General features: G+C 54.1%; 7 protein-coding genes across 7 annotated transcripts; 5 read left to right on the top strand and 2 right to left on the bottom strand.

Moving 5' to 3' along the window:
* Positions 1-300: 300 nt before the first annotated feature.
* Positions 301-2,797, top strand: LMH87_007173 (uncharacterized protein; the record flags this gene model as incomplete). Its single annotated transcript, XM_056192217.1, has 10 exons — positions 301-720; positions 776-1,014; positions 1,072-1,222; positions 1,271-1,361; positions 1,413-1,445; positions 1,491-1,551; positions 1,600-2,331; positions 2,386-2,431; positions 2,489-2,602; positions 2,660-2,797. 10 exons carry the CDS (start codon positions 301-303, stop codon positions 2,795-2,797), a joined length of 2,025 nt encoding a protein of 674 aa, XP_056060458.1.
* Positions 2,798-3,399: 602 nt separating this feature from the next.
* Positions 3,400-4,662, bottom strand: LMH87_007172 (uncharacterized protein; the record flags this gene model as incomplete). The annotated part of the gene is made up of 2 exons (XM_056192216.1): positions 3,400-4,212; positions 4,267-4,662. The coding sequence occupies 2 exons, from the start codon at positions 4,660-4,662 to the stop codon at positions 3,400-3,402; spliced, it is 1,209 nt and encodes a 402-aa protein (XP_056060457.1).
* An 866-nt stretch (positions 4,663-5,528) lies between these two features.
* On the bottom strand, positions 5,529-6,575 carry LMH87_007171 (uncharacterized protein; the record flags this gene model as incomplete). The annotated part of the gene is made up of 1 exon (XM_056192215.1): positions 5,529-6,575. One exon carries the CDS (start codon positions 6,573-6,575, stop codon positions 5,529-5,531), a length of 1,047 nt encoding a protein of 348 aa, XP_056060456.1.
* Positions 6,576-7,203: 628 nt separating this feature from the next.
* On the top strand, positions 7,204-7,743 carry LMH87_007170 (uncharacterized protein; the record flags this gene model as incomplete). Its single annotated transcript, XM_056192213.1, has 1 exon — positions 7,204-7,743. The coding sequence occupies one exon, from the start codon at positions 7,204-7,206 to the stop codon at positions 7,741-7,743; it is 540 nt and encodes a 179-aa protein (XP_056060455.1).
* A 2,794-nt stretch (positions 7,744-10,537) lies between these two features.
* On the top strand, positions 10,538-11,452 carry LMH87_007169 (uncharacterized protein; the record flags this gene model as incomplete). The annotated part of the gene is made up of 1 exon (XM_056192212.1): positions 10,538-11,452. The coding sequence occupies one exon, from the start codon at positions 10,538-10,540 to the stop codon at positions 11,450-11,452; it is 915 nt and encodes a 304-aa protein (XP_056060454.1).
* Positions 11,453-18,225: 6,773 nt separating this feature from the next.
* Positions 18,226-22,783, top strand: LMH87_007168 (uncharacterized protein; the record flags this gene model as incomplete). The annotated part of the gene is made up of 3 exons (XM_056192211.1): positions 18,226-18,428; positions 18,528-18,627; positions 18,692-22,783. The coding sequence occupies 3 exons, from the start codon at positions 18,226-18,228 to the stop codon at positions 22,781-22,783; spliced, it is 4,395 nt and encodes a 1,464-aa protein (XP_056060453.1).
* A 1,521-nt stretch (positions 22,784-24,304) lies between these two features.
* On the top strand, positions 24,305-25,178 carry LMH87_007167 (uncharacterized protein; the record flags this gene model as incomplete). Its single annotated transcript, XM_056192210.1, has 2 exons — positions 24,305-24,850; positions 24,915-25,178. 2 exons carry the CDS (start codon positions 24,305-24,307, stop codon positions 25,176-25,178), a joined length of 810 nt encoding a protein of 269 aa, XP_056060452.1.
* Positions 25,179-25,789: the final 611 nt, after the last annotated feature.

Here is a 25,789-nt window from a genome sequence, read left to right as displayed (position 1 = left end):
GAGGCAGGTCAGCCATGCTGATCATTTACCAGCGCAGGTCATTATTCTAGTTCACAAAGAAACAAGGCTGCGCTTGAAAATTTCCCAGCACAGGTTCGCCGCAAAAGTGGAAGTTCTGGTGGCGTAGCTACGCCATATCATGTTAGCCTTGCCATTTCGCCCCGTCCCGCGATCGCGGGCGGATAGTAGATTCTTTTGAAAGCCAACCTCGTTTTCCCATTTGCCTGAAACTTAAATGTATCACCATTTTCGATCGGACCGATATGATCAGTGGTGAAGATCTCTTCTCGTGCCGCACTAATGTCTTCCCAGTGGCCAAATAGGGTGCAACATCTGCTTGACACAAGAAATGGCCAAGAAGAGGTAGCGCTTAGTACACTACCCAGCATACATGAGCCAGAGAACAATGATACAAGCAACGATAACCGCTCGCGCCAAAGCGACGATATAGATCCCCTACATTTTGAGCGGCCTGTTTTGAACCGAGACACATCAAGACTCAGTGCGGATCCTTCGCGCGTCTCAAAACCAAGCACGCCGAATAGCTGGGATGCCTCAAACTCTGTCCACGACTCCAGATCTGCTACCACAGATCACTCGAATGGTTTGGGGGCAAACGGTGAACCGAAAGCTGTAGTCAGACGCCGAGAGCGGCGAGTGGTTGTCACGCCGAGTCAAGACAGACTTGTACACCGGAGGCTTCGCGGCATCCATCTTTCGGTAAACAGAGAAAAAGACACGGTGGATTTCACGGAATACTAACATGACAACCAAGATGATTGCTGTCAATGCGACGCTAGGCACGGGCTTGTACTGGAGAGGCGGCCAAATTCTTGAGCTGGGCGGACCACTCTCGACTCTGCTAGCGTTTTTGGTGCCAGGCATTCTCGCGTGGGCAGTCATGCAGTGCATCACAGAGATGCTGTGCATCTGGCCCGTACCGGGAGCGCTCTCCGTCTATGTGAGCGAGTTTATAGACCCGGAGCTGGGCATTGCGATTGGTATAACATACTGGTTCGTGCGATGGACTTTTTGAGAGCTAGTCCGAACCAACGACTGACAGACCACAAGGTTCACATATGCGGCTTCGTTTGCGGCTCTTGTCGCCACTGCCGCTGCCGAGATACACTATTGGAAGCAAGACGACAAAGCTTTTGACGGCGCCGTCTTGTACTTCCTAATCCCACTGTTCCTGATCTTTCTCAACTGCTTCAGGATTGACGTGAGCGCGACGCACTTTCCAAGACGAATACGGGCTAACGCAAATTAGATCTATGGATGGTTCGAAGTAATAAGCAGCAGTATCAAATTGGTATTTCTATTGATTGTCATCTGCTTCATGGTCACTATCAACGTAGGAGGTAGGGTCTTCACCGTCGCAGATGTGAGACGCAACGCTGACGAAATAATAGCCGGCACTGCCAACGAAGCCACTGGCACCACATGTGAGTTTTCTTACTAGAGAAAATGTACAGTTCTAACATTTACAGATTGGGATCGCCCCGTCGAGTATGATAGCGACGCGGCCGGAACCTGGTTCAATAGCCTGGCGTGAGTCTCAAAGACTGTGCCAATACACCCGCACTGACAAAAAAGCAGCATGTCCATTTCCATCGCCAGTTTCGCCTACGTCGGCGTCGAAGTCGTGGCCGCCTCCGCGCTGGAGGCGCGCTGGCCCAACGCAAACGCACGAACAAATACCGACCTCAGCGATCGCTCCAACGACGAGCTGCTCATCGGCCAGACCGTCCGGTTCTCGTCCGTCTACATCCCTGTGCTCGCCACCATCTCATATGTCGTCGCCGGTGTCCTCGCGTCGTTCAACATTCGCCGCGGCGACTGCCGCCTGCCACGACTCAGCTGGGTCAACAGCAGGGAGTGCAACAGCACCAGCCCCAGTAACAACCACACCACTTACGGCACCGGGAGCACGACGTCTGCCTTTGTCGCCATCGCCATCGAAGCGGGCCTGCCGCCGCTCGACCACGTCTTCAACGTATTTCTCGTCTTCACGGCGCTGACGTGTGCCTGCACGAACCTGTACGTTGCCTCGCGCGCACTCTTTGGCCTCACGGCGCGTCTGGACGACTCGCCCGACCAGCCACTTCTCTTGCAGTGGCTCGCTTGGTTTGGCAAGACAAACAGGCACATGGTCCCGATGCGGGCCATGATCTTCTCGGCCCTGTCGTTTTGCTGGGTCCCATTCCTGCAGCTACACAAGAACTCCACCAATATCTCCCTGTTCATCGAAGTCCTCACGACAATGGGTTCCGATTCCGTCATCATTGTCTGGGCGTTTGAGTGCTGGGCCTTTATACGATACTACCATTGGTAAGTTTGCGGTTGCGTAGCTGACGCTGGCACACGTTGACTGACAGCCCACAGCATCCACAAGCATCGCGCGGTGCTAGAGGCATTGGAGCTTTCTCAGGTACGCCGTTGGGACCAGAGACACTATCGGGATTATCCCTATCGAAGCCATATGCAGCCTTTCCTGGGCTACATGGCGCTCGCGGGGTGCCTATTTGTCTTGATTGTAGCCAACAGCGCACTCATGTGGAAGAGATTCCATCCAACGCCGTTTTTGTCCACTTTTCTCCTGGTAGGTCATCAGTTTCGTGCGAGCAGTTGAAATGTTCCTTTGCTGACCAGCCTGTAGCAATTTGTCTTTTTCGCGGTGTGCATTATTTTGAAAGTTTTCCGTGGCGGCAGTTGGTCGTTGGTGGATTTAAGTACCGCGGATCGGGCGGCGGATAAAATCAGAAAACTACATGATATTCGACTAGGCGCTAGTTAGATATTCTGATATTAATATTACAGTATGTTGGTGTCAAGGTTAATGCTGTGCCATTACTAGCAATGGCACAACTGATTATTCATCCTATTCATCGTCGTTGTGGCTACACTGCGGATGCCACTGGCCGATACTCTGTTGCTCCTTGCGTCTTTCGCCGTCTCTAAGGCACGAATGCGTTGCTCCGCAGCTGCAGAATAGTTTCATCGATGTTCAGAACTCTGTAATGAGCCTGCAGATGATTTCTGGTTCCGAAACGAGGGGTGGGGATGGACGCCTATTACCTTTTCCGATAAAGAAACTCGGGAGAAATCATGGGCGCGAATTGGAAGTTCTCGCCTGGAAAGCCCCGCGAGTGGCACGCAAACGTTGCAGAGGCTGTGCTGACGGCAAAAGGTATACTTTTCTCTATGTGCCAAGAATCTGCTAGACTTCGTCTGTCGGCTCGATAGATGCCTGGTTATAGGCCGCTTGAATGCCATGCAACCATATTTCGACGTTGATGTAGGCTGGCAAATTGTGCTTGGTACCCTCAACAACCAAGGTCGTAGTATGAGTACATACCAGAGTGTATGGTGATTTACTCCGAGGTATTCAATGGCACTTCAAGGTGTGAGCAGATAGCGCCCATCGCTCTGCTCGACAACATCGCAATAGCCGTTCAGCCATTCTCCATACGGTTTGATTGCGTCTGGCAGCTGGCGAACTGTATTTCTGACCCAGGAGATGATGACTTCTCGTCGCGCAGTGAATTTGAACTGCTCCGAGTTACTGAGACAGAACTGTCCGAGAAGATAGTCGGCCATAAACATGTGAGAGATGAGCAGCCTCGCCGGATGGTTCTCTGGATCAATGAAAGCCTGGAAGTCGTCGTTTGTGAAGTAGCAGTGGGCTCGCCACAGGTCTGCATGCCCCAGCCAGGCCTGGAGCGAGGATACACGTAAGCCTTGGATGGCATCAACCACCCGCTGGCAATAATAAAGCTCTCGAGCGCCTGTACAAAGCTCCTTGACTTTGTTGACGGACCCGAGAAACTCGTCGACTAGGTCAAAGTCCTTGGGCTCCTCGCTCACGATTTTGGACAGATTCTCGGTGTGACTCTCGTTGGTGAAAGACTTGAAGACCGAGGAACCGTGTGCGGGGATGACAAAGGCCCAGACCAGCGCGCCGGCTCTCGTTATGGTCATGTATTCTGCGATGCCGTCGGGTAGCAGCGTAGTCTGGGCGGCCAGGCAGATGAGTGCGGCGAATAGAGAGTCTGCATTGTCTTGGTCATTTGGTGGCTTGGCAAACTGCTCATGGACCATCTTGAGGGCCGATACGCGGTGGGTGAGGGCCTGCGACGAGTAGTCTACGTTGCCATGCTTTGTGAGATGCAGTGCGCCCAGACCGAGGGCGGCGTGCGCAAGACATTCCGACTGCATCACAACAGTCAGTAAGATGTGTATGGCGGAATCAAAACGTCCACGTACTTGGTGCGACATGGCGGCGCATTTTTTCCACGTGTGCTCCGCGCGCAGCGGCAGTGAGGGGAACGCCGTATTGAGGAACTGGTAGTAGAATCGGAGATCCTCCAAGCAGAGGGGAGACGGGGCCGCTTGGATCGTTCCCGGCGCGGTGGCGTAGTCGCACAGCAGGCCGAGTCGTCGACAGGGCGAGCAGGCCGGCCGTTGCTCGTTGCACTTGACCCGGCGCCGCTTGCAGTTGAGGCATCCCAGGCGCGACTTGGAGTGCCCGCGGCGACTGACGGGCTTCGAGGAGGCGGCATTGTTGGCGACGGTCGTGCCCGGGTTGTCGGCGCATGATGGCGAGGACGAGCGCTCGGAGCTGCTGCTCGAGCTGAGCCGGTGCTCGGCTTTGCGCTTCATGGTGCGCAAACTAACACGCGATCTTTGGCGCAGCACGGGGCGCGGGTACGAATGCGGGGAGAGGGTCCAATAGCAGAGACGTCGAGGGCAAAGCCGCAGCCAAGTTGCTGGAGCCGTGCGAAGCTGCGCATTGGGGAGGGTCACGCGGTCGGCAATGATTCGAAGTTGACGACGGACCCGAACGTGTCACGGCGCACCACATGTAGAAGAGAGGAAGTTTTGACGCTTGCCCAGCTGGTGACCACGGCGGCGCAACTTGGTAAGGCTGCTACGGCGGGGCAGACCCGGGGCAATTATGAGGAGTCGTACCAGTAAGATTGGGTGCCTGCTAGTCAGTGGCGCTTGGCTTCGGTGGGCTGATGCGGTGATGTGCAGCAGACAGGCCTGCCGGACAGCGTTATGCGGAGTTTCTGAGCCACTAACCGTGATCCCGGGACTCAGCAATATAAAATGAACTGGTAATAAAAGGAACAGCCGGCTTTCTGCGTGGCTACAGTTGCAGGGGGTGCGGGCAGCGCATACTGGTACTCACGTCCTCCCGCCCCGGCACCGAGCGTCCAAGCTGGGGCGGCAGGCAGCGCGAAACCGGTGCTTGTCGTGCTTACTCCACGTGATTCAAGATTTCAGCTCCCCCAAGTCCCGACTCAGGTGTGGAGGAAATCGAGATTTAGGCTCTGGTCTAGCTGGAACGCTACGCGATTGACCTGGGCTTTACCGGTGTAGACGACTACGCCGTAGTGTGAGATGGGAGACTTGGAACACTACGGTAAGTTATCTGAGACATATTTGCTTGGCCTAAGTAAGGATGCTGCGTCTCACAACATGGTTCATTTAAGGCTCCTGGTAATTATGCTCTAATGTCTTGGCTATAAGAAATCTTGTGCGTACTCTTCATATTGTGCCAGAAAAGTCTCCACATCAAAGACATGACCGAGCTTCCGTTGCTGCAAGACAATTTTTCCAGCCCTGATATACCCCTCTCTAAACGACTTGTACAGATCTGGGCGCTGCACAAGGTTTGGGACGAACAACTGGTTGTCTCCCGTGACCATGGCGCCCTTGAATGCCTGATAGACTGTGGCTGGCTCCTCATCTGTCAAATCCACGAAATCGCACTGCCCGAAATCGAGCAGATAAAATAAGACTTTTCGCTCCTGGATGAAATCCTCGATTTGAGACAAAAGTTTTGTTCCCAGTACAAACTCGACATCATCGCCGTTGATGCCTGCGCCCCAATGCATGATTGCAAAGGCCGCGCCCATCGAGTCGGCAACGTGATCAACGTCGAGACCCAGAGACTCCATCGTTTCCAGATCCAAGGGATAGTTTCGCAGAGAGTTGGTCTCATTCTTTGGTGGGCTACGGCCGAGATAGGTCCGAAGAAGACAGTGTTTATTCGGTATTTTATCCAAGATGTCCTGCGAACCGTGGGCAAGGCCGACGAGCGAACTTCGCACGACCTTTGGCATAGGCAAAATTCTTTCCATTTCCATGGTATTCTCACGTGTACGGTATCCTTCGGGGAACCTAGCAAGTTCTCGTTCTGCCAGGTCTGCCCGCTCAATAAAACGGAAGAGCCGTGGTACTTGGGTGTCGCAGCCGGAAACGGTGCTGAATTGATCAAAGGCTGCTGCAACGAGCTCATGCATGAGATGTTCGTGCCGAATGTTTGTTGGCAGAGCGGAATTGCCCGGATGTTCCTTCTTAAGAACATGCGGTTGTCCTGGCTGCTCAAAGGCTGCGCCTTGGAGTCCGCATCCGATTTCCCTCATATCTCGGGACTTGCTCGGTCGAGAAGAGCTACGTTGCGCGGCATATGAAGATGCAGTCGAGATGATGCTGCCAATTCGTAGACACTGGTTCAGGACTTCTGAGTATGGCAGCGAAGCAAGACTGTCCGCATATAAAGCCATGATTATGTTATTGTACTTCTCAAGTAGACGGCAAAGCAGAGTTTGAGGGTCATAAAGAGAAGTGTAATTGAGAAGTACGAGATCAGTCGAAGAGTTAGCATTATGCACACAAACAGGAGCAATTAAAAAAAAATATGAGTCGTAAGTTAGACAAGAACTAGGCAGCAATGCCAAGATGCACGCCACAGTACACTATCTCAATTTTGTGCTTCTCTATTTACTTTTTTTTTTCAGAGCAGAGATTTTGTTTCAACGTTTAAAAAAAAGCGCCGGACTAATATCAACGGTCCGTAGTCCAAATCGCGTTTCCCATAATGCTAAGGTGCTAGTTCTGACTGGCGCCGATTTCCAAGTAGCACAGTCGCGACATTCAAACCAGTTCATGTTTTGAGATTTTCAGACAAAAACAGCAAAAAATAAAATAAAAAATCCATTGTTAAATGTTTCCAATTTGAAAGTTGATCTTGTAAGACGGAGCAATGCCGCGGCCGATACAGGGAGTAGTGACAGCACATGAGTCATTTCGGCTCAGAGCCGGTTCAAATCCAGGTGTACTACGAATGCTTAATTCAACAACTACGATCAATAACACTTTCCCAAAATCTCTTTTTTTTCATATATTAGAAAAATGACTTCTGTACGTGCTGGCTTGCAAAACCGCCAATGGCGCCGCGACGATTATTTTGTCACGACCGACTCGTCGCTCATTCCCCTGACACGGCTCATTGACGTCTACAATTCGACAGAGTTCTACTGGGCCAATGCTATGCCGCTGGAATACATGAAATCCGCGTTGGAAAATTCGCTCTGTTTTGGCCTCTTTCGTAATAGCCTTGGCGACGAAAGCGAAGAATTCCTCGGCCTCGCGCGATGCGTCACCGACTACACCACGTTTCTCTACCTGACCGATGTCTGGGTCGATCCGGCCATGCAAGGCAAGGGTCTGGGCAGCTGGCTGGTCCAGTGCGTCCAGGGGGTCATCGAGGAGATGCCGTATCTGCGCAGGAGCATGTTATTTACCAGCAGTTGGGAGAAATCAGTACCATTCTACCAGAAGCACATGGACATGGAGGTGGTAGAGTCCAAGTCTGGTCATGGGCTTGTCACGATGGAGCACAAGGGCCGGGGGCATCCGAGGTATGGGGGCAAAGGCAGCGACTACAGCTAGAAATACGCGGTTTAGTTAACTGCACCATTCAGTCGTGTTGGCGAGCACGATTTGGTGTGTTCAGGCGAACTAGGTGCTCTCAGAAGGTTGGTGCAACACAACGGCAGGAGGCATGTGTGCGTCTCACGACGAGGTTTTTGTTTTCTTCTTCTTCTTTGGGGGACTATTGTTCTATATTTCAAGAGAACTTAGATATTTTTCTCGTTTAAAGTACCAAATTCCTGATGTCATTGCCATCAACTCGCCGTCGGCGGTTTTGTCCGTTATTGGCAAGGCCGCTTCCAAGCAGAAGTAGAGCCGCGTAGAAAACCGGTAATAAACCACCACGGCAAGAAAGTGCAATCGAGATTAGCTAATGTCCCATGCTCGGAGCCGAAAACTAATCACCAAGAACAGCTTTGGCAGGCAACGTACGCACAAGGTTCTCATGATGCCTTGCGATTGAGTCGAGCTCGATTTCCAAGTGCCAGAAGAACCCTAGCGAGGATTGCATGCAAATTGTGAACTGCGATATCGCATTTACGTTTTAGGGACACTGAAATATTTCAATAGATCATGCACGGCTCTCGCAGTGTATGCTGGCCGTTTCGGAGCCGCAACACCATAACCCCCCGGGTCCACAGCCCCGGGTAGTCGCTGCACTGTCAGTGCCAAGACACGGCGCTCTTACATTTTCTCACGACAAGGATCCTCATTTTCGTTTTTCCCGACGTCATATGAGCCGACGGCCATTTTGGGGAATATCAACAAGATGCTATTGCGCCGGCTTGAGTCAAGGTCAGCGTCAAGATAGTGGAACTCGTTCAATACAGGCCCTTCGGAGTGTCGCCGCCCCCATGTCAGCGGCCGAGGTGAAGAAGAATGGCTGGCCGAATCGGCAGCGCGAAAGCTGCAAGCCTCACTGTCAGCTGGCGCATGTACACTTCCCCAGAATTCGTCCGGCCGGAGTTGAGAATTTCTTTCTCTGGGATACTATGGATCGGGAGAGCGTAAGATTAAACAAGGCCATCTAGCGCTGCTGCATCGTAAACAGTCATGCAAATCGGTGAGATTGGGCCTGAATCATCTTGAACGGTGATTAGTTGGATTTGGGACTACTTGGTAGCCTCCAAGTTTCTTCCATGCCAAGCGGGTTAAACGAGAGCATTGGTTGGCTTGATTCGAGAAAATCACCCCCGCATTGATTGTGGCCAAAACATCCAATTTGCGGCGCACCATCGCTTGCTTCATCATTGGGCTTGCGCTTACTTCAGCACGGGTCTCTTTTGGCGGCGGATCGGCTTACACCACGAGGGTTCCGTCAGGTTCAGCTGCAGGGGCCTTCCTGAAGAGGAGGGCGCTGTGAGAGAAACCAGAAGCCAGAAGCCGTTATCTGCTGTTTTCCATGGCTTGTTCCTCGCTCTGTTTGCCTTTTACGGGCTTGGTCGTTGTAAGCGACAAGTGCATTGCTCTCGTGCAACAGCCCACCATACTCTGAGCATATGACACCACAACGTGCAGAGTACAAACAACACGAGCCGTGAAGTTTATCAGGTAGGGATAAAACACCTAAAAACCAATCAATTTCTCTAGATTCATTTTCTTTGCAATTCGAACGATTCCGAGGCCATCGCAGCCCCTGTGCTGTCGTCTGTCCCTGACGGCTCCATCGTAAAGCCGTTTATTACTCAGCTGACTGACATCACTGACACTTTTAGCATCCTGCTCCACGTATCGGTGCGCTGCATGATCAGGGGGCGGAAGTACCAGAGAAGACTTTATTCCCCTTTCACGTTCCATCCGCTGCTTTCTGACGCTGCTGAAGCCACCCACCATTAAGCTTAAAGGACTGTTTCACAGGTGCTGATGATCAGTCGTGTGGATTCACCAAGCGTCTGCTTACAGAAAGCATATAGTCATGTCTAAAAAAAGGACCGAGGTTCGGCAACAGCGATGAACTGGTCGTATAATTGAAATTGAGGCAAGATGCCTTCTTTCCCCAAAACAAAATAAAATAGTAGATAAAGTAAAGACGGGATTGAAGGGTTGTGGCTGAACAGCTGTTGAGGCTAGTTCAGCCAGCCCGCACGCAGTTTCCCTGCGTGGTACAATTACCCGCACACACCGCGCAGCCGCACCGCATGATGCCAGTGCAGACGAACGTAAGATCATAGCGCGCTCCTTCCTGCATCTAGGTAGCCGGAGTACCATTGTCCCGCACGCTACGAGGAGAGATGTCTTGATCCCGCCACCAAGGGCCCTCGCGGCTGACGGGCTGTGGATATATGTGGGCAAGCGGGAAAACAAAAAAAAAGTTTCAAGGTTTTGAGTCGACGACCCGTATGTCAGGGCTGTCGGGGGGACGGGCTTCGCGTGACGGTGCCCAGCGACAGGCCATGATCAGGCCGAGCCGGGGTTGTGGAGAGGTTTTTGGGACCATTGTGGAAACAACCTGATATGAAGCTTGCTTCTAGCGTCGAAAAGATATAATAAGCAAAATGGTTGCTGAGAATGGCTTCCCAAAAAGGTAATCTGGAGAGTGTTGCAGCGAGCGAATCTGATCAGAGCGCCTGAGCTGAGGAGCCGAGGTGACAGGATATAAAGTGTATCGCCCTGCTCTCGTCTCAAGTGTCTGTTGATCAAATCATTGTACCCTAGCAAGAGCAGCGCCGCAGGTTCGGTTTAGCGTCCGTTGTAACGAAAAACCTACATTTACGACTTGTACTTGCCTCGACGCAGTTGTCACCCCTCCTCAAGGTCGATCTCGTCCCTCCCTTCCACTCTTCAACCCTCTTCTCTCCTCCTCTACCTCAACATGGAAAAGACGGCTGTTGCTACGTCCGGCCCGCCTAAAAACTTTGCCTCGGGCCACGGCATCCTCTGCGCTGGCCTCCCGCGGAGCGGCACGGCGTCGCTGAGCAAGGCGCTCGAGATGCTGGGCATCACGCCCGTCCACCACGTCATGAAGCTCAACGACTGGCCGCAGCTGTACGCCTGGGGCCGGGCCGCGTGGTGCCACTTCCCCTACCTGCGCGAGCACCGCCTCTTCCGGGCCTTTTACCTGTCGCCGTACGACCCGCTGCTGCCGTGGTCGCGCGGCGACTGGGACCGGCTCATCGGGCCGTACCGCGCCGTCACCGACGTGGCCGCCTACTTTGGCAAGGAGATTTACTGCGCGTACCCCGAGGCCAAGGTGATCCTCGTCGAGCGCGACTACGCCAAGTGGGCGCAGAGCTACAGCGTCTTCACCGACTCGTGGCTCTACGGCATCTGGGACCTGCTTTGCTTCCAGCTCGCCACCTGGGTCGGCCTCGGCTTCGTCATCGGCATCAGCGACGTCTACACGGGCTGGATGGGCGCCCGCACCGGCGGCCAGGCCAAGAAGCGCCTCCGCGCGCTGCACGCCGAGCACTACGCCAAGATGCGCGCCACTGTCCCGGCCGACAACCTCCTCGACTTTCGCCTCGAGCAGGGGTGGGAGCCGCTCTGCAAGTTCCTCGACGTGCCGGTGCCCGATGTGCCCTTCCCGCACATCAACGAGCGCAGCGAGGTCCTCGAGTTCCGCAACGGCACTATCGAAGCTGTCCTGACCTGCCTGGCCATTCGTCTCGGCATCATTGCTCTGGGAACGGCTGCCCTCGTCGGTGCCGTCAAGGGCGCTTCCGCTTTCGGCGTCTTTACCGTCCTCGGAGGATACAAGGACGCTCTGTTCCACTTCCTCCTCAAATAAATGCTTTCAATGTTTTCTGTTGCCAGTTTTTATTGTTTCTCTAATCATGTTCTTGGTTACCCGCATTCGGGGTAGACGTCTCCTTTGTCTAGCGCGCACAGTTATTGTAATAGCATTTGCATCAATTGAACCATGTATGAAAATTTGGCTTGCTTCCGTTTTCCGTGGCTGACACTCAAGGAGATGAAGATGATGTGTCGACCAAGTCGACTAACACAGGGTGGCTAAGCACGCGACGAGGCCATGCGCCAGGGAACATTGACGAAAATTATATACTTTTCAAAGTTTTAAATATTATAGACATAAGTTCGTGTCAGGACCGTGCAAGTCCCAGGCCCAAAAGAATTATCGGCTGCGATTAATAGTCCTAAATCACATTGTGAAAATTGTGATTCCACGTCACATGCAACCCAGGATATGGCATTCACGTCCATCTACCACTGTAGTTCCTAGAACTGAAGAACGCCTCCATAAAACAAAACGCAGTAACATAGCTCATGGTCTCATATTCTCGCCCTAGATCATCTTAGCTAACCAAGTTGTTAGACCTTGAAATACCTTCTAATCCTGCGAAATTTCGGGAGGAATCAGTCGGCTGTCAATACTGACGAGTCTCGGTTCGAGATGGGGTCATCTGTCAATAGAATCGTAGGGACATAAGCACATCAGTGGCATCATATGCAGCAAAAGTGGCGAATCGACTGTTGATCAAAGCATAGATGTTGTTACTATCAACTCTACTATAGGCGTTGCATTGCAGTTACGCACCGTCAGGGTCGTCCGCAGGCGTAGCAATGTGCATGAAAGATCTGGATAGCAGTAATCTTTCCAGCGTGACTTGTGCTCGGCTGATTAAACCTCGACGATGAGGCAATTTTCTGTTGACTTGTGTTATCATGCGCCAGCGCCAACAGCCAATCTCTCCCCGCGTCGAAATGGGCCCTGGCTTCTTTCGGCTGGGTCAAGGCTGCGACTACGAGCAACCAGGCTTTTAAAGAAAGGCCTTTCTTACACCTTTTCAATACACAAGCGGCGGCATGCGCACCAGAGTCTTGAATGCTGCTCGGGAGCCGAGTCGGACTGTCAAAAGGATGACAGGTGTACAAGAAAAATGCACCGATGCTTTGCGACATGCCCGACAGTCACCAGCGCAAACACGACGCCCTGAACCGCCTCCTGTCCGCTTTGTGTCACCAGCGCGTGGTGCCGCCATGTATACGAGAAAAGCCAAGAGCAAAAAGAAGCAAACCCTTCTCTCTCTTTTGGCGGCCTTTGCAACTCAACGCGCGACCCTGGATTTGCTTTGGCCTCCCCCGGCGCGCTTTCCCAGGGAGAATAATCATGATACGAGTTCTCATCTTGGTCTTTTCTCTGAGAAGGAGGCGAAAATGGGGGGCAGATTTTTGTGGCTTGCAGGGGAGGGCGAGGCTATTGCAAGCCGTAATCGCTCAATGGCCCTGTCCAACGTGGCGTGGGCAGGGCGCTAAACCCGATATCGACAGACGGGGGGACGCACCCAGCTGAGATTTTTCTACCCAGTAACTTTTGGGGGAAGGGGGGGGGGGGGGGGGGAGGAGAGAAAAAGGTCACATCTTAAGCAAAAAGTTGCCATAACATGACGTTGTGGTGTGATGTTCTTGAGCAATCGTTCAGCTAGATCAGGTTATCGTTGAAGGCAATGGTGTAGTGGATAAAGGGGATGGAATGAGGGTGCAACTTCTTTTTATTTATTTTTAGTTTGCGAGATGAAAGCGGTTGATTGATGCATTAGCAAAGAGCCCAAAAGAAATGAAGCTGGCGGCTTGTGCTTTTCGTCTGCCCGCCAGTTTCAGAGTGCGTCGAGGGGGGTGGGCGACCAGCGGTATCCCTGCCCTCTCATCCCACCAGAACTGCAGAAAAGCCCCAGCTGCTGAGATGAAGAATGGGGGAGTGGCGGCTGCCCCCCTCATCGGCTGAGTTGGAGGCCTGGTTTGGTTTGCTTCTGCGTCCTTCTCTGGGCGTTCAGGACGGGCTGCGCCGACGTTGCTGGTATTTCTGATGAACAAGAGATAGAACCATTGAGCGAAAGAGCGATATCATTGGAGAGGGGTGAGAGATCGCTTATCCTAGAGGCTGTAAGCACGATGGCGTTCAGCGGTCATGACTTGTCTTACAGCAGAACCTAATACGGCGGCCGTGGTGGTTTCTGTCGGTGCGCAAATGGTCTGAATCGTGGTAGCACTGCTGCTAGCCTAGGAACGCCTACTGGTAGATTCAGGGCTGTTGGATACAGTGCGTCTCAGTTGGGGGAACTTCGAAGAAGAGCGCGACTTGTCATTATTCAGTTGCTGCGCTTACATGCATGGCATACATGATGCGGACGGATGGCGCATGATGGACGTAGCCATGAGTCGCACTGCGCTGAGGAGGACGCATCGTGTTCTTTTGACGGCTTCGAAGATTTTCGCAGGCGTTGAAGCATGCAATGCGCCCTTTGTTCGAAGATTGCTCGAGGCATGCTTGGACGTCGTGTTGGACGATGGTCGTTTTATCACCCAGAAGAAGAGAGGCGCCACCAAGGAACTATTTTAGCTCCACGGACCAAGGCCCATGCCAGCCAGCAACCCCCAATTCGACCCTGTCGCCTGTTTGTCTCTGGCGCAGAAACCATGGGCCCATATCACGGATTCTTGGGCAAGGCTGATTGGACCAACGAGGGGGAAGGGCAATCGGCGGCATGTGGTGCATCACCGTTGGGCAGAGGCTGCCACGGGAAGCCTTGCAATCGGCAGAGTTACTATTACTACATGAAAAAGAAAGCCTGTGGTAAATAGACGCAGGAGAGGGAGAAGAAAAAGTCGGGTTGGCCCGCGGCGAATGGTATGTGCGGCCAGCGCAGGACGAGGAGGCGCCAGGCAGGGGAAGACAGGCATGTGCAGGCCAGCAGCGCCCATTATGGACCAGGGTGGTTGCGCCAGGTTGGGGACAGGCATGGACAGGGTGCAGAAAAAGAAGGTCGAACATGTGGTTTAATATTGAACGCCCACCCGTCGGTGAGGATGGAAATTACCAGCAGAAAACAAGAGTTTGAAAGGGAGAATGCGAGGCACAGACAGAGTGATGAGAGCTGATGTCGCGACCCAACTTTTCTGGACATGGACGGGACGGATGGATGGTCATGGGTAAAAATGACAACGGAGTATCCGTCCGTTGAGGCGGCCGATCTGGCTGGCGGCAGCCGGACGGGCATGGGCCTCTTTTCGTCTCGTTTCGTCGGCGAGTCGAGTGCAAGGAGAGCGAGTGTGTGCGTGCGTGCCAATCCAATGTGTCCAATGTGCATCTGTATCTTCTCTTGGGAGACGAGGTGGCCGCACCCCACCACTATCCAGGGCCACGGGGACCATGTAGGAGGATCATGAGCACAACCCCCCGGTTCGCTGGCACACCAAATGGATCAAGCCTGGCACCTGGCCTGGGTGGCCTCGTAAGCCTTGCGCGCCAAAGGGAGGGGAGAGATGAGTTTGATGACGATGCGTATCGTATCACGGATATTATTCTGTAGAGGAAAAGGGAGGGTGGTGGTGTAGAAGCATCCGCGGTGGAAAAGAGACGATGAGAAGAGAGAAGGAAAAGAAGGATCGTCTAGATGAGAGGGGAAGGCGCTCGGCATTAACGCGCCGTGATGGATGGGCAGGGTGTGTGAATGGAGGATGGGTTGAAGGGTTGATGGGTTGATTGACTGGGTTGATGGATTGACTGGGGGGCCGCAAAGCTTGCTGCGGTGTAAGTAAGTTGCTGGCAGTATCCGCACAGCAGCATATCGCGCAGAGCAGCAATGCACGCAGGGTGCACAACATGCAAACGGCGGGAGGCGGGAGGCGGCAGACGACGGTGATTGCGAAGAAATGGGCAAAAACGGTTCATGGCCATATCTACCGTGTTTCTTGACAGGTCACGGCTCACAGGTAAACAGGAGGGAGGAAAGGTCCGCGTCGAGTACTGGTTGTGGCCGGGGATAAACAGGATGCACGCTGGGTGTTTGTGGGCGGGATGATGATGCTATTTTGCATGTGCGTCAGAGATGTTTCAGGCAATGCGCAACGACAAGATTCTGTGACGAGGGGAAAGACGGATGAATGGAAAAGAAGACCAAACCCCCCCTCGAAGTTGGCTGAGGATACAAGACGCTCATCCAAATGGCCGCCAAATGCAGTAGTCTCTATCTTTTTCGTCAAAATGGCTGTTGTGATGGTACCTGAAGCGAGCTGTGCAGAGAGGCGCTGTACATTTGGCGATGCACAGCTCAGGCCCTGCATTGCCCCGTCCGCAGCGCATCGCCCAAGCCTGCCAGCCATGCCAGCCCCAGAGCCCAGCACGCTAGGAGCAATCAACCGCTGCTAGCGTCGGTAAAGGCAGCAGGGCCAGGTCAGAAGATGCCAGGAACAGTTTAGTGGCAAAGATGAAGCACGACGCCCCAGAACACTTGGGGGAAAAAAAGTATCCTTTGCGTGAGCGCAGCAGGCAGAGAATACAATCCTACAAAGAGTATGCAGCAGGAAACTAAAGAAAAGAGCAGAATAGAGCTTGCAGCTAGGCCATCCTGAGGCAAAGGTGGTGGGCACCACGAGAGCAAAAAGAGGTCATGGAGACAAAAGGCAAAAGGGAATAGGTAGAGGAGGGGGGAGCTGCCCCACCACCCACGAGAGCCAGGGCCAGCACGCAGCACCGACCGCAAGACAGAAGCAGCAGCTGGTCGCACAATTTGGCAGTGCCTGGGTCAGGCCCCAAAACTACCCGTATCTAGTGCCAGAAACAGGCAGGCCGTATTTATTAGTAGATGACGGCTGTCGCAATCACAACTTTGCTCTACCTATCCATTCAACATAGATAGATGACCAAAGAGCATCTTGCGCATGCACATCTCAACTCCCCGATATGCATACAGAAAAGTTCATCTTCCAATGACTGTACCTTGCCATTGCTGCTGATGCCGCATCCAGCCTGTGCCGCACACCACCACCACCACCACTCACTCACTCACTCCCACCACCACCACCACCACCACACCTGCAGACCTGCCCAATCACGCGCCCGGCCCAAGTCACCTCTTCAAGGCCCGTCTCCACCCAGAACCTTAATCGCTGGCTTCCCGCCTGGGGCCTGACCCAAGTGGCCGCCGTAGCTCGTGGGTTTATTATTTTCTATTTTGTTTTCCTGCCAGTTTCTTTTCTTTCTTACCTACCTAGTTAGTAGTCCCCCCGTGCCCCCGTCCCTTTTCCCCGGCAGCAAGCAGCAGAAGCCGCCAAGCTTCTCTTTGTGTCTCGGTGGTCATGCCCTGTAAACCAAACCCCCCCTGGCCCAAAAATACAGCGTCCAGGCGCCTAAACAACCGCTTGCCAAGGGCACCGAGGTCCCCTAAAAAAAAACCCCCCCAGCAGCCCATTTCTTGAGTTTCCAGGGCGCACACGCACACGCCCCCCAGGCCCACATGGCATCTGGCAGCGTTCAGCGGCGTCGTGTCGCCAATATTACCCAGCCCAGCCCAGCCCAGCCCAGTGTGCCGGTAGGTACAGTCCTGGTGGTGCAGTGTATAGTGTGTAGGCAGGTACCTGTTGGCAAGGCAGGGTAGGCCGTAGCCCAGCCTGTCACACCCTCCCTCTCGCTCTCCCCATTATTACCACCTTGGCCTGGGCCGCCTGCTCGCTCTCACACCACCACTTGGTACCACCACCGCCTACCGTGCCTACACCTCTTTCTTGTCTCTCTCTCTCTCTTCCCTTGCCCTGCGCCCAGCAAACCACCTTCTCTTCCTTTCCTCACATCACCACCTCACCCCTCCTCCTCTCGTCCTCACCTCGAATCGAAGCCTTTGTCGCATTTCTCCTTCTTTCAGGTGCTCGTCGGCTTTTTTTTTTTTTTTCGTTTCGTCTTGTTTATTCAACGCTTTTCTTCGACAACGCTTGGGCTTTCCCTCCTCGCTAGGCCTGCCTTTAACGTCTTCCCGCTCTTACGATTCCATCCGGCTACGCCTTTTTCTCGCCCATCGGCCCCCAGCCCGCCACTTTCTAGACTACCCAAACAACGACGCTCTTCCACCGCCCGCGATCCAAAAATCACCTCGCGCCCTTTTACAACGACGATACAATCGATTAAAGCGTCTTTCTCATCCTCGGCTTGCCATCGCCTCGCGCCACACGCTCTCAACTTCAGCGCCTCATCCTCCGGTCGCTTTCTTACGTGGTCCCCTCGCCTGTTTTTGCCCTACCCAGGCTATTTCGCCCCGACCAAACTCTCTCTCGACCACGATACCACGTACTCTCGCTGCGCACCCGCGTCTCTTGGTCATCCTTAGACCGCATTCACGCCTTCGTTGGCCGAAACTCGTCTCGCTTTCCCGCCGATCCTCGAGTTCCTCGCCGCTTCCTCCTGCTTGGCCTCAAACGCGCGCGACATCGCAACACTCGAACATACATGCTGCCTCACGCTTGCACTTAGCCTCGACTCCGTCTGTACCACTGTGGCGCCTAGCCTCCAAATTCAAAACACTGAGCCACGGGTCGCCCGCAGATTCTCTTCTGAGCTCTGTCGTCTTCTTCCGCCAAACTCGCTGTAAACCTCATCAACGCCTGTCGGCTACTGATCTCGCGCACTCACCACTTACCTCTTGCCGTGCCCAACACGCTCCCCCAAATCAGCGTCTTGGCGACTGGCTCTGCATTACCATCACTCCAGTTTCGGGTCGGGTCGACTCTCCCCTCGCGCGCTGAGTTTTTCCCCAACTATTCACCGCGGCAATGGCCGCCAATATGCAGCACATGGCTGGCGCTGGCCACATGATGTCCCAGCAACAGCAGCTACAGCTGCTGCAGCACAGGCGCTCCAGTGCCAATCAATATGGCCAAACTATCCTGGCCCGACTCTCCAACACTCAGGTGCCAAACTCGGGCTGGCATGCTACAGTGCCAATGAATGATCGTGTTGGCAAGGCTCTTGAATTGTACGTCGCCTACACCGGCGCCTACCAGTCTACACCCTTGAATGACTGGACCTCGCACTTCTCCCGTTCCCCCACCCCCACAGCTAACTCTCCCGACAGATTTTCCAATATCACCCTCGGTAGCATCGTCGATCCAGGATCGGCATTGGAATTGTCCATTAATTTTGAAGTCGCCACATTCACAAATTCCCAATCCAAAGTAAATCACGTCCCCTCGCTTCCATATCCCTCCGCCCAACCGTCAAGGCTAACCTCTGTCACAGGAACACTACGCCACCCTTTTCAGAGACAAGATTGTCAATTTGTTCAAAAAGCGCCAAGCCAATGCCGGCAGCCTACAAAACGGTCTCAATGCCAACGCCCAGGCACATGCCCAGGCACAGGCACAAGCACAAGCTATGCTCAACATGCAGCAGATGGGTCGCGGCTTTGGCCCCCAGCAGGGTTTCGCGGGCATGAACCAAGGCATGCCAGGCCAGCAGATGCCTAATCAACAACAGATGCTCCAGTTGCAGCAGCAGCAACAACAGCAGCAGCAGCAGCAGCAGCAGATGGCCGCTAGCATGGGCATGGCCAACCAAGCAGGCCGCGGTATGCCCGGTCCAGCCCAGCAGCTCGGCATGGGACCTGGTGCCCCCGGCCAACGTCCACCCGGCGTTGCCAACGATCTCGCCCGCCTGCCGCCTTCAGATCGTGAAAAAGTAAACCAGCTTGCCGTCAGAATGTTTAACCAGGCTACAGAGGCACAGAAGAACCAGTACCGCGCCCAAGTTCGCAGCAAGATGACACAAGCGCAAATCAACGATTTCAACGCACACAACCGAGATCCTTCCATGCTTGTCTTCCAAAACCAAGCTTTCCAAACCCTTACGAAACAAGCCGCAGTCAGCAGAGCCCAAGCTGCTGCCAACATGAACCCTCAGCAGGCCGCCATGATGCAGCAGCAAAGTAGCCAACAACGCGCCAACAACATGATGCCCAATGGCCAACCCGCGCCTCACGACTTTTCTCAGTTTGGTCCCAGCATGGAGAGCATCAAGGACCAGCAAATGAGCGGCCTCATGGCTCAACAAGCCGGCCAGATGGTCGTGCCCGCTAGCAGTGCCGTAAGGAACGCGACACCTCAACCTGGTAGCCAAGGCATCGGTAGCCAGGGCCAGAACCAGACTCCCCGCCAAGGTCAGCAGCCGGGTCAGCAACAACAGCAGCAGCAGCAGCAGCAGCAGCAGATGAAGTTGAACCAGGCCTCGCAGCAGGCCCAAGCGGCTCAGATGAGGCAGATGCACAGCCAGCAGGGTGCCGGCATGGACCAAAATCAAAGTCCCGCCATGAACCCGGCCGCCAACCGTGGACCTAATGGCGCGAATCCCATGGGGACCCCTGGCAGCCAGCACGGTAACATGCCTTTCAACAACCTGCCGCTAAGCCAGAGGTTCCAGGGAAATCCTGGTATGCAGGCCATGGTGGTGGCCATGGCCTCTAGCATGAGCCCGGAGCAGCAACACCAGTTCAGCGCGATGCCAGACGAAAAGATAGTGGACATGGTACGCAAGTACAGTATACAGCAGCAGCAACGCGCCAACGCCGGTCGAATGGGCGCACCTCAACTGCAGCAGCAAATGAACCAGAATCCGGCTAGCGCAGGTCTCCCAGGAGGCATGCAGCAGCAGCAACAGCAGCAGCAGCCCAACGCTCCTGGTCCGAATGGCGGTCCTCTACAGGGACCAGGGGCCATGAACTTGAACAATCCCCAAATGCAAGCCATCATGGACAACATGGACATTCCGGCCCAGGTTCGTGAGCAAATGCTCCCCGGCATGCCTCTCGAAACCAAGAAATGGCGCGACCTTAAGGCTTGGGTCAACCAGTCCAACACATCACAAGCAAGCAAGCAAGTCCTTGTCCATTTGCAAAGACAGCAATTTCAGCATTGGTGGGCCAATCGTCGACAACTCCAGCAGCAGCAGCAGCAACAACGACAGCAGCAACAGCAGCAGCAGCAGCAGCAAGGTCATCAACAGCCCATGCAGCAAAGCCAGCCACCCCCTCAGATGGCTCCGCAGCAGCAACAGGGCCAGCAACAGCCGCAACAGGGCCACCAGCAGCAACAGCAGCAGCAGCGTCAGCAGCAGCAGCAGGGTCAGATGCTTGCTGGTGGCATGAACATGGCCAATATGCCTTTCAATAACACGGCAAACTTTCCTCCACACCTCATGCATGTCACACCGCAGGAGATTGCACAGCTGCGGGCCAGCAAGCCTACCACCATCAACATGCCTGACGAACAGCTCCGTATGATCATCATGCAAATGAAGCGCAACCAGTGGCAAAACCAGCAAGCGAATCGCATGCGAGCGCAGAGTGCGGCCAGCCAGGGTCTCGGACCTCAGAATCCTATGGCTGGACCGGCCGCTGCACAGATGGGGCAGCAGCAGAATCAACCTCCCCAGCAGCAGGAAGTAAGCCGTCAGCAGCCTCAACCGCCTCAGCAGCAGGCTGGCCTCATGGCCGGTGCTACTGCCCAGTCTCAAGCTGCAGCCGCCAAGCAGCAGCCAACACCTCAACAGCCGGTCAAGAATCTCAAGCGGCCAAGCAGTGACGATGCTCCTGGCGGGGACAATGGTGCTGATACCGGCAACGCCGCCGCTGCAATCAACTCGGGTGGCGCTAGAGCCCCCAACATCCCCGGCATCAAGCGTCTATCACCGCAGCAAATCGCCAACATGACGCCGGAGCAGAAGACCAAGTACGAGGCTTTCCTCAGAGCTCAGATGGCTAGCAAAGATGGCCCACCTGCTGCACCCGCTGCACCCGCCGGTATCATGCAACCAACGGCTGAGTCGATCAATCGACTAAAAGCCATTGGCCAAGCAGCAGCGCGCCAGCTTGCGCAAGAGCCCATGGTAGACATTCCCATGAGCCCTCATGAGCTGGAGGAGACAGGTGCAAAGCTGAAGCGGATCGTCATCGACATGGGCAAGGTCGGACGCAGCCTCAGCAGGTGGTTCGCCATCACGGCAGATGAAGGACGCGCAAGCATGTTCTTCAAATTCCGGCAGCGTCTTCTCAAGCAGTTTGTGGATGGCGATGCCATGACAATTCTGCGCGACGCATTCAGCATGCGGTCTTCGGACTTGGAGCAAGCAAGAGCCATGCTAGAAAGTATGGTCCGGGATCTTGCCGCCGCTGCCAGCATGAAGGGTGGATTCATGAGGGCACAAAACAGTCAGACGCAGTCCGGCCAGGTAGCTCAGCAAACATCCCAGGGCAGCAACGACCAGTCCTCGCCGGCGGTGGCACCGCTCAACGCGAGCAACCTGGAAAAGAATTCGCAGGCGCTCAGCCGGCAGAAAAGCAAGTCGGCGAATCAGCCGCCTCCCGCACCAACGGTGGCTCAGGCACCCGGCTTCCCAGCAAATGCATCTTCGCCGCACGGCAATCCCAGCTACATGAGCAAGGCCAAGGACATGAACTTGCAGATTCCGCCGCGCAAGAAGCAAAAGGTGTCGCAGCAGCCTGGCCAGGCGGCCAGCACGCCATCGCCGCGAGTCAGCAAGACGGCGTCGCCCGAGATGAAGCGAGCACCAGAGCCAGCAGCCAAGCCGGTGTTCCTGTGCAGGGAGCCGGACTGCGACGTGACGTGCTTCGGGTTCTCTACGGAGCAGGCTTTGAAGCAGCATGTTGAGGAGGAGCACGTTAAGCCGAGGGAGGACCCGGTCAAGTTTGTGCAAGAAAATCTGGCGTTGGCTCTGGGGTTGGAAATGGACGGCACGATGAAGAAGCCGGCTGGGGACGCGGCGCAAGCGATGGGGCCTTCAGGGTCCAAGCAGGGACAAGGTGTGGCGATGAAAAGATCTGGTAGCGCGCAGAGTCGAGTACAATCTGCCAGTGGTAGAGGCGACAAGGGAATGGCAAAGACGGCGGCGGCAGAAGTGACGACGGCGGTAGCGGCCGACCCGTGGGCGTCGTCGACACTGGACGCGCAGGCGCTGTTGAGCAATCTGGGATTCGAAAACGGGCTGCCAACAGTGATGAATGAGTTTCGGCAGCTATACCGGTCGTCGACACCGAATGACACTCCCGAGTCGAGCAAGGACAGCGGGGCAAGCGAGCCCAACAGCGACATTTCCGAGGGCGCTGCGCTGGACATTGACATGAACTGGCAGAGCATTGACACGGATCTGCTCCTGAACCTGAACAATACGAGCCTGGACTCGTCGGGAACGACGCTGGATCCGTCTCTTCTTTTGGACCCTCTGGCGGGACCGCCGCCGGACTGGGACGAAGTACATGTCGACTTTGACAAGCCGTTTCAGTTTGACACGAGCAAGTACTACTTTGACACGTCGTCTTGAGCAATACTGCCTGTAGCGTCTACTTGCGGTCAAAATTTTAGGCGTTGATGTTTATCATGGAGCGAAGTGTTTTTTTCTTTTCTTTTTTCTTTCATAATGTCTCATCATTACTTGTTTTGGGATCCAAGCCACAACTTGATGGCAGCGCAGGATGGTTAATACAAAAAAAGGGGAAACATGGGAGGCAGCGACAAGCGGACTTTGTATTTGGACTGTGGCTTTTTTTTTTCCTTTATTCTTTTTTTCATGTTGAATTCTCGATTGCGGAATTCAGGATATATACCCGGTTTCTTTTCTTCTTTTTACGACGCCATGTAAGGTCAAGCAGGAGGGGCAATGGCGGGAATAGAGTTACAAAATAGGGGCTTGGCAAGTTGATGATGAAGACGCTGCAATCAAGTAGGCTAGAAATGTACTTTATGGTTTTGTTTCTTATTCTGTGTGCATACTATTGCTTGTGATGGTTGTCTTTTGTTCGTTTTGCTATTCGACATGTTTGGTCATCTTGGGGGTGCTGTATTGGGGTGCTGTATATCGAGAAGCAGTTGACAAATTTAGTCGATTTGTAATGAATAACTGTGTTCTGCCCTTTTTTTTCTTCTTTTTTTTTTCTCATTCTTTGGAAAATGTACGCGTACACATGTAAAGGAAGACATGTGAATGGGGGTATAAGCAGACATCTATCTATCTATCTATCTGTGTGTGTGGTTCGATGTAGGATGCGGATGATCAGCAATTGGGCCGCCGCGCGCCCGCCCGTTGAGTCTAGCAGAGCGGGCGCTAATCCGAATCAAGCTTTGACAGTGGTGGTGTCTGGTGTCCCTGGAGACGTGAAGAGACACGAACGCGACGGGAAGCTCCACAGCGGGTTTTCCTGCTGCTTGTTTTTTCTTGTTAGCGTAGGTGGTACGGGGTGCGGTTGGTGTGGTTTATCTGTGCTGTTCTATGGCGCTCTTGCTTCGCTGGAAATGGAAAATAATGAAAATAAAACTAAATAACCTCCCCAGGGCATTTGGGGTAGGGGGGGTGGCTGGGCTAGGTTAAATTGTCGATAACAAGAAACACGCTATTTTTTATTTGGAGGCGCGCCGGGCAGAGGTAACTACACGCCAAAAGAAAAAGTGTGGGGTGAACGGGCTCTGGGCTACCTACCTACCTTACCTACCTACCTACCTGACTGGTACTCCGACTCACACGTAGGGACTCGTCAACCTCATCACGTCACGTCCACTTACTACCACAATCATTCGCGTTCTGCATTTTGTTGCTATACCAGATACACGAGGGAGAATATCACGGTCCTCCTTTTCTACGTGCTGTCTACAATTGACAACCACAGAACCGTTTACTTGCGAACCGTTTGGGCTGACGTTGTGTCGGGCTTTTGGGTAGTCCCATCGTCTACCGTCCTTACCTCTCTTCTTTTCACTTTCCTGCATTGCACGTCTCTTATCGATCTTTCCCCCTTGCGTTACCGCAGGACCCTTCTTGTTGGCACGATTCTTTCCTCGTCTTTCTACAATGAACCCCGGTTCCTCACCAACAAAGAGACGCGCCGCGCTGGCCGCTCTCGACGCGAACGCGATGACCACCTCGACACCCACAACGGGCAAGCACGCGGATCTTGCCTCGACATCATCGTCCCCCCTCAAGCCGCTGTCGGCGGCCAACAGGCGAACATCGGGGCTCCTGTCCTCGGCTCCTGTGCTGGCGCCCCCCCGGGCCCCCGGCGGAAGCAGTCCCGGCGCCCCGTCCGTGGGGATGAAGCGTTCCTCGGGCATCATGGTTCTGCAGGACGCAGAGACGGCAGCAGAGGACATGCAGCAGCAGCAGCAGCAGCAGGTACCCAAGAAGAACAAGCTGGAGCACGCCCAAGAAGCGCCCCCGAGCACGCAGAGCTCGCGGACGCACAGCCCCGACGCGAGCTCCGTCTTTGACGCCGAGGGCCAGGAGGACGCCACGTGGGTGACGACGGCCACGGACGATGTTGGAGTGATGGTGCCGGTGGTGGTGGCGGCGCGTCCGCCGCCGCCGCGGGTGGTCCTGACGCGAGAGCAGGCACGCGAGGTACGTTTTCTTGGCGGATATTGTGCATAGAAAGCACAAAGAGACTAACAGATGGGGGAAACAGAAGATCGAGATTCTACGACTACGACTCGGGCTCGCGAGCTACAAGCTGCGGACGGGGCAGGTCTCGGTGCCGCTCGCCGATCTCCAGGCGCGTCCCCTGCCGCCGCCGCCGGCCTCGACGGTCGAGCACACCCCGGACAACTCGCAAGGTGGCGGCAGCAGCGCGCAGGACAGCTCGCAGGAGCAGGATGAGGATGTAGAGGTGGTGGCCGCGACGCCGCCGCCTGCTGCTGCTGCTGCCATGGCGGACATGGCATCGAGGTGATCAAACACGGAGTTTTTTTTGAACGCGATTGATGGCTCTACTCTGTTTGTGTTCTCTCTGGCGTATTGCATTTTTTGGGATGACTTGTGGGGGGGGCCGTTGCTTTTGTTCTCATTTGGGGGGGGGGGGGGTTCAGAGAGCAACGACGGCGTATTGTCGTCGCGTACTCGGGCTGCTATTTTGATTTTCGGGATGAATATGAAAAATCCCACAGTGGCGTTACGGAGGGCTGGTTCTTTTCAAGGAAAAGAAAAAAAGAGAAGAAAGAAGCTTGCTGTGTTTTCTCTGAAACATGGAGACAACTGGATACTGAGCTTTCCTTCTTCTTTTTTTGTAATTATATTATATTATGTTTCGGCGCAAATGGGGCAAATCTGGGTTGTTGTTTTTTCTTATGCGGGAAAGCAAAGACGTCATAGAAATGAAAGACTTAACATTTTGACATTTACCATTACAGTCTGGGAACATTTGTACAGTTGTTGTTCTGGTTTCATCATGATATTCATTTCATCTGTGCCCATGTCTAACAGAGGCTCTAAAGTTCCTCCCATCAACAACGCTCAGAGGTACCCTCTTGCCAACTCCAACATCGCTGACCAAAACACACATAC

Source organism: Akanthomyces muscarius, chromosome 1 (genome assembly GCF_028009165.1).
Source record: "Akanthomyces muscarius strain Ve6 chromosome 1, whole genome shotgun sequence".
Classification (NCBI taxonomy): Eukaryota; Fungi; Ascomycota; class Sordariomycetes; order Hypocreales; family Cordycipitaceae; genus Akanthomyces; species Akanthomyces muscarius.
Note: the sequence above shows the minus strand (reverse complement) of the source record. Positions and strands in the feature narration are given on the sequence as shown.